Consider the following 7500-nt stretch of genomic DNA (forward strand, 5'->3'; position numbering starts at 1 on the left):
AAGAAGGAGGGTCCAGAGGAGAGCGCCCCCGCGTGGTGAGACGAGCCGGACGACGGGGGGCCCAGGTAATACGAGACCAGGTCCTGGAGCAGCTGCTGGTCCCGGTCCAGAGACCCGGGCTGGGACTTGGACCGGCTCAAGACCGGGTTTTGGTCCAGAGAGTTGAGAGAGCGCTCCTCCTCGTCCTGGTACCCGAACTGCTGCTGCTGCAAAGGACAGAGAGAAACCAGGACTAAACCAGGACTAAAACCAGGACTGAACCAGGACTAGGCCAGAATTAATCAGGGCTGGACCTGGACTAAACTAAAGTCAGATCCAGACCTGAACCAGACTCGGTAAAGTTCCGCCCACAGTGACATTTATTAGATGAATAATTTAATCATAACTTCATTTAAAAGTCTAATGTTCTTAAGTCTGTTCTTTACTGTGGCTCTAAAATGAACTGGTCTGTGCAGAAACCAGAACACAGAGACTCGACACACACACACACACACACACACGTTACACACACACACTAAACCCTACACACAGTAGAGTCTGTACTTCAGTACTCCTCTGGGAAATACAGTCTCCTGATTTAAACTCTCAGCCTCTGCACAGACGACAGACGACACAGACGACAGACGACACAGACGACAGACGACAGACGACAGACGACACAGACGACAGACGACACAGACGACAGACGACAGACACAGACGACACAGACGACGCCCTGACCACAGACTCTGTATCTTAGGTCTGATACAGTCTGACCACAGACTGTCAGGTCTGTGTCAGGGGTCAGCAGCACGCGGCTTACAGTGTATTTTTATTATCTTTGTTTGTTTCTTTTTATATGTAATTCTAAATTTGTAGATCATGGTAATCTTGTAACACTCAAATCAAACTTTTTAAATATTTTTGTTGCTCAAAATATGAGTGACAGCCGCCGATGTGCGACACCTAGACCAGATCTGCGCAGCACGATTTATAGAACTGTTTGACCCCTGGTAGGAAAAAGAAGGATAAATCCAAGTAAAGAAAAGTTTCTGAAGAAAGCAGAACGTTTAATGTTACGTGGGAAGATTCAGTTTCTATCGCGGCTGATGAGACTGAGACACACAGAACCACATGTGATAAAATGATGCTGGAACTCAGAAACAGACGGCAGTTTTGTTTTGGTTGATAATTGGAGCCTTGTGGCGTAGCTGCAGGACTCCATTGTTTCAGTTTGTGATCCTATTATTATTATTATTATATTTGTGTCTGGGGTGTCTGTGGCAGCACACAGGAAGCTTTGGTAAAAAGTTGTGAAATTTTGCACACTGGTTCAGGACAGACTGGGGTCTGTGGGTCTGTGGGTCTGTGGGTCTGTGTGGGTCTGTGGGTCTGTGGGTCTGTGTGGGTCTGTGGGTCTGTGGGTCTGTGGGTCTGTGGGTCTGTGGGTCTGTGTGGGTCTGTGGGTCTGTGGGTCTGTGGGTCTGTGGGTCTGTGGGTCTGTGTGGGTCTGTGGGTCTGTGGGTCTGTGTGGGTCTGTGGGTCTGTGTGGGTCTGTGGGTCTGTGTGGGTCTGTGGGTCTGTGGGTCTGTGTGGGTCTGTGGGTCTGTGTGGGTCTGTGTGGGTCTGTGGGTCTGTGGGTCTGTGTGGGTCTGTGGGTCTGTGGGTCTGTGTGGGTCTGTGGGTCTGTGTGGGTCTGTGTGGGCCAGTGGGTGTGTGGGTCTGTGGGTCTGTGTGGGTCTGTGGGTCTGTGGTCTGTGGTCTGTGGGTCTGTGTGTGTCTGTGTGGGTCTGTGGTCTGTGGGTCTGTGGGTCTGTGGGTCTGTGGGTGTGGGTCTGTGGGGTCTGTGGGGTCTGTGGGTCTGTGGGTCTGTGGGTCTGTGGGTCTGTGTCTGTGTGGGTGGGTCTGTGGGTCTGTGTCTGTGGGTCTGTGGGTCTGTGGGTGTGTGGGTCTGTGGTCTGTGGGGTCTGTGGGTCTGTGGGTCTGTGGGTCTGTGTGTGGGTCTGTGGGTCTGTGGGTCTGTGGGTCTGTGGGTCTGTGGTCTGTGGGTCTGTGGGTGGGTCTGTGGGTCTGTCTGTGGGTCTGTGGGTCTGTGGGTCTGTGGGTCTGTGGTCTGTGGGTCTGTGGGTCTGTGTCTGTGTGTGGTCTGTGTGGGTCTGTGGGTCTGTGGTCTGTGGGTCTGTGGGTCTGTGGGTCTGTGGGGTCTGTGGGTCTGTGTGTGGTCTGTGGGTCTGTGGTCTGTGGGTCTGTGGGTCTGTGGGTGTGGGTCTGTGTGGTCTGTGGGTCTGTGGGTCTGTGGGTCTGTGGGTCTGTGGGTCTGTGGTCTGTGGGTCTGTGGGTCTGTGTGGGTCTGTGGGTCTGTGGGGTCTGTGGGTCTGTGTGTGTCTGTGGTCTGTGGTCTGTGGGTCTGTGGGTCTGTGGGTCTGTGGGTCTGTGGGTCTGTGGGTCTGTGGGTGGGTCTGTGGGTCTGTGGGGTCTGTGTGTGTGGGTCTGTGGGTCTGTGTGGGTCTGTGGTCTGTGGTCTGTGTGGTCTGTGGGTCTGTGGTCTGTGGTCTGGTCTGTGGGTCTGTGGGTCTGTGGGTGTGTGGGTCTGTGGGTCTGTGGGTCTGTGGGTCTGTGGGTCTGTGGGTCTGTGGTGTGGGTCTGTGGGTCTGTGTGGTCTGTGTGGTCTGTGGGTCTGTGGGTCTGTGGGTCTGTGGTCTGTGGTCTGTGTCTGTCTGTGGTCTGTGGTGTCTGTGTGGGTCTGTCTGTGGTCTGTGGGTCTGTGGGTCTGTGGGTCTGTGTGGGTCTGTGGGTGTGTGTGGGTCTGTGGTCTGTGGGTCTGTGGGTCTGTGGGTCTGTGGGTCTGTGGGTCTGTGTGTGTCTGTGGTCTGTGGGTCTGTGGTCTGTGGTCTGTGGGTCTGTGGTCTGTGGGTCTGTGGGGTCTGTGTGGGTCTGTGGGTCTGTGGTCTGTGGTCTGTGGGTGTCTGTGGGTCTGTGGTCTGTCTGTGGGTCTGTGGTCTGTGTGTCTGTGTGGTCTGTGGCTGTGGTCTGTGGGTCTGTGGTCTGTGGTCTGTGGTCTGTGGGTCTGTGGGTCTGTGTGGTCTGTGTGGGTCTGTGTGGTCTGTGGGTCTGTGGGTCTGTGTCTGTGGTCTGTGGGTCTGTGTCTGTGGTCTGTGGGTCTGTGTGGTCTGTGTGTGGTGTCTGTGGGTCTGTGGGTCTGTGGTCTGTGGGGTCTGTGTGGGTCTGTGGTCTGTGTGTCTGTGGGTCTGTGTGGTCTGTGTGGTCTGTGGGTCTGTGGGTCTGTGGTCTGTGGGTCTGTGGGTCTGTGGTCTGGTCTGTGGTCTGTGTGGGTCTGTGTGGGTCTGTGGGTCTGTGGGTCTGTGGTCTGTGGGTCTGTGGGTCTGTGTGGGTCTGTGGGTCTGTGGTCTGTGGGTCTGTGGTCTGTGGGTCTGTGGTCTGTGGGTCTGTGGGTCTGTGTGGGTCTGTGGGTTTGTTGGTCTGTGTGTCTGTGGTCTGTGGGTCTGTGTGGGTCTGTGGGTCTGTGGTCTGTGGGTCAGTTGGTCTGTAGAGTCTGACCTGTTTGAAGGAGTAGGGGTCGACCAGGGGGCTGTGCACAGACGACTGAGACGGCTCCAGAATCATATAATCCACAAACTGCTGCATCAGCTGCTCGTCCGGAGACGGAGGAGACCGAACCTCTGGACCGGGACCGGGACCATAACCAGGACCAAGACCAGGACCAGGTCCGGACCCAGGACCAGGCAGGACCTGTTTGGTCGTCTCTGTGGGGACTCTGCTCAACTCCTGACTGATGATGGCCTGAGTCATGTCGTCTCTCCAAGTCAGACCTGCTCAAACACACAAACACACACACGTAAACACACACATACACACACGTAAACACACACACACACACGTAAACACACACACGTAAACACACACATATATACACACACATAACACACAAACACACACATGACACTGTTATATTCTCACTAAACATCCTCATTTCAAATGTGGTGAATCAAAGTGTGTGTTTTGAACCTTGCTCCATGAGCTCCTTGAGGACCTGCTGCAGACGGTGCAGGACCTGGGCTGAGACCTGGTACTGGACCGGGATCTGGTCCGGACTGTGGCACTGACCAAACAAACCATCTGCAGGAGAAAGAAGAGACGGAACAAGAGACAGAGAGAAGAAAAACTTTTATCACGTGTGTTTTTGTGAGGATGAACTTCACTCACGATGAATCAAATTTATAAACACAGAGGCAAAAAAACAGATTCAGATTCAGGTTATGGAGCGAAGCGTCATTCTGAGAGGAGTTCATATAAAAGATTCAGGTTCAGTGACGACATTTAAAATCACATCATAATTGCAACTGAACTAAAATGTACTGATTTGAAATGTTTTAAAATAAATATCAGTGTTGATATTTTGTCTGGAAAAGAGAAAAGGGGCAGATCGAGAACATGAGTCGACTCTTCTCTCTGCTCCATGTTTATTTCTTGTTTGATGTTGTGACGTCTTTTTATAATTTATGAAATAAATAAATAAATAAATAAATGAAATAAAGTAGGTTGAATATTGTGTTATTGTTTTCATATGTCGTATCCCTCCTCCTCTTTATGTATTTTGTTTTAAAGTTGTGTTTTATTTTCGTTCTGTTGTTCTATTTTCTCTCGTATCCCTCCGCCTCAGTCTCTCTCTCTGTCTCTGTGTGTGGTTGTGATGTTTGTGCGGTGTCCCTCCGCCTCAGGATACAGTCCCGGTGCGCGTGGCTCGTGGGCGGCGGCAGCGATGACTCATCCCTCTCCAACAAACTCGAGGGAGATGCCGGCGCGACGTCACCGTTCCCGTGGCGACGGACCGCTCGGCCGCGCTCCCATTGGCCGGTTCGAGCGCTCGCCGGGCTCTGATTGGAGGATCCCGAGGCACAGTGTTGTTTACCTTCCCTCCCTCTCTTCCTCCATCCCTCTCTCCATCCCTCCCTCCCTTCCTCCATCTCTTCATCTCTCCATCTTTCTCTTTCATCTTTCATCCTTGAGTTTTTCTGGCCTCAGGTTCACACACAAACATGAGAGAAAAACACAGACGATGGATCTAATAAAACTGTCAATGTTACTGCGAGTACTTCTACTACTACTGCTACAATTATACTACTATGAGTACTACTACTGCTACTAGTACTACTAGAACTGCTACTGCAACTGCCACAGAATTGATTTTGAAAAGGTTTAAATAAAGATTTTGTACTTATTTTTGTCCTGGTTCAGTCCTGTTTTAGTCTCCGTTCTAGTCCTGGTTTAGCCCTTGTTTAGTCCTGGTTTAGCCCTTGTTTAGTCCTGGTTTAGTCCTAGTTTAGTCCTGGTTCAGTCCTTGGTTTAGTTCTGGTTTTGTCTTGGTTCAGTCCTGTTTTAATCTTAGTTTAGTCCTTGTTTAGTCCTGGTTTAGTCGTGTTTTAGTCTCTGTTTTAGTCTCCGTTTTAGTCCTGGTTCAGTCCTGGTTTAGTCCTGGTTTAGTCCTGGTTTAGTCCTGGTTCAGTCCTGGTTCAGTCCTGGTTCAGTCCTGTTTGTTTTGGTGGATGTTCACGTTTCTTCGGGCGGTTTTCTTAGAACATGTCGCTCTCGTTTTTTTCTCTCGAAAGCTTTTTCCTTTTCTCATCGATTAAACATTCACTGGACTCAAACGAAAGCACAAACTAAAGCAAACACTGAAGCACGAGAGACTCAACAGACCAAACAGGACTGAACCAGGACTAAAACAGGACTGAACCAGGACTGAACCAGGACTGAACCAGGACTGAATCAGGACTGAACCATATCCTGTACATATGCTGCTCAGAAAAATTAAAGGAACATTTTGAAAAGTCATCAGATCTCAACGAGAAAATAAAAGATCCTGAACGTCTGAGGAACAAAAAGATGATCCTCTTTTACTGGAAATGAAAACAGCGGCTGCACCAGAGCAACACCAAAGAGACAAACCCTAAAACAGGACAAGTTTTTCTTTGGTTTTTGTCTGGTTTTCCACTCGTGCTGCTTTGGTGACAGTGATGATCTCCACTGGGAGGATGAGGACGTTCCTGAACCCTACAGAAGCTGAAAGGAGATTTAATGTGTCTCCAGCACAAGCTCCAGAACACGGAGGAGCTTTCAGGAGTCAGACAGTTCCTCTAGGAGAGCAGGACAGAGCTGGAGAAGGTCCTGAACCATCAGCAGGACCCACATCTGCTCCTTTGTTCGAGGAGGAACAGGTTGAGCTCCAGCGGGATAGTGGTGTGAATGTTTCTGCCCAAACCATCACAAACAGACGTCATGAGAGCGGCCTGAGAAATGAGGTTCACCCTGAGCTCCTGTGACAGACGTGAAAGAGTCTGGAGAAGACGAGGAGAACGCTCTGAGGAGAACACTGAGGAGAACACTGAGGAGAACACTCTGAGGAGAACGCTCTGAGGAGAACGCTCTGAGGAGAACGCTCTGAGGAGAACGCTCTGAGGAGAACGCTCTGAGGAGAACGCTCTGAGGAGAACACTGAGGAGAACACTCTGAGGAGAACGCTCTGAGGAGAACGCTCTGAGGAGAACACTGAGGAGAACACTGAGGAGAACGCTCTGAGGAGAACACTGAGGAGAACACTGAGGAGAACGCTCTGAGGAGAACGCTCTGAGGAGAACGCTCTGAGGAGAACGCTCTGAGGAGAACACTCTGAGGAGAACACTGAGGAGAACTGAGGAGAACACTGAGGAGAACACTGAGGAGAACGCTCTGAGGAGAACGCTCTGAGGAGAACACTGAGGAGAACGCTCTGAGGAGAACACTGAGGAGAACACTCTGAGGAGAACACTGAGGAGAACACTCTGAGGAGAACACTGAGGAGAACACTCTGAGGAGAACGCTCTGAGGAGAACGCTCTGAGGAGAACGCTCTGAGGAGAACACTGAGGAGAACACTGAGGAGAACGCTCTGAGGAGAACACTGAGGAGAACGCTCTGAGGAGAACACTCTGAGGAGAACACTGAGGAGAACACTGAGGAGAACACTGAGGAGAACACTGAGGAGAACACTCTGAGGAGAACACTCTGAGGAGAACACTGAGGAGAACACTGAGGAGAACACTGAGGAGAACACTCTGAGGAGAACACTGAGGAGAACACTCTGAGGAGAACGCTCTGAGGAGAACACTCTGAGGAGAACGCTCTGAGGAGAACACTGAGGAGAACGCTCTGAGGAGAACGCTCTGAGGAGAACACTCTTCTGCTGCTCCATGTTTCACATGAGTAGTTTGGTGGTGGGTCAGTGATCTTCTGGTGAGTCAGGTCCATGGAGGGACACAAAGATCTTTACCAGCTATAAAACAGGAGTCTAAAAATCCTTGAACCCCCAGTCACACCCTGTGCTGGTCCTGGCTCCTGGTTCCTCCTGATGCACGACGTCCGGCCTCATGTGGAAAAAATGAACGACCCTCAAGATCACCTGAATTAAACCCGACACAACACCTCAGGGACGTTCTGTTTGGATCCATCAGACACTCCAGGTTCC

General features: G+C 51.1%; 1 protein-coding gene across 1 annotated transcript in view; it reads right to left on the minus strand.

Annotated features, from left to right (window-relative positions):
* Positions 1-7500, minus strand: part of LOC110166002 (receptor-type tyrosine-protein phosphatase-like N) — a 27919-nt gene that overhangs the window by 16563 nt on the left and 3856 nt on the right. Inside the window, exons 3-5 of the mRNA XM_055163811.1 lie at positions 4006-4116; positions 3538-3809; positions 1-206 (exon numbers count right to left, since the gene is read on the minus strand). The exon at positions 1-206 is cut by the window's left edge and continues 107 nt beyond it. Coding sequence (XP_055019786.1) covers positions 1-206; positions 3538-3809; positions 4006-4116 — 589 coding nt within the window. The remainder of the gene's footprint in view (positions 207-3537; positions 3810-4005; positions 4117-7500) is intronic.

Source organism: Boleophthalmus pectinirostris, unplaced genomic scaffold (genome assembly GCF_026225935.1).
Source record: "Boleophthalmus pectinirostris isolate CB_2022bp ecotype Guang Dong unplaced genomic scaffold, ASM2622593v1 HiC_scaffold_11, whole genome shotgun sequence".
Classification (NCBI taxonomy): domain Eukaryota; kingdom Metazoa; phylum Chordata; class Actinopteri; order Gobiiformes; family Gobiidae; genus Boleophthalmus; species Boleophthalmus pectinirostris.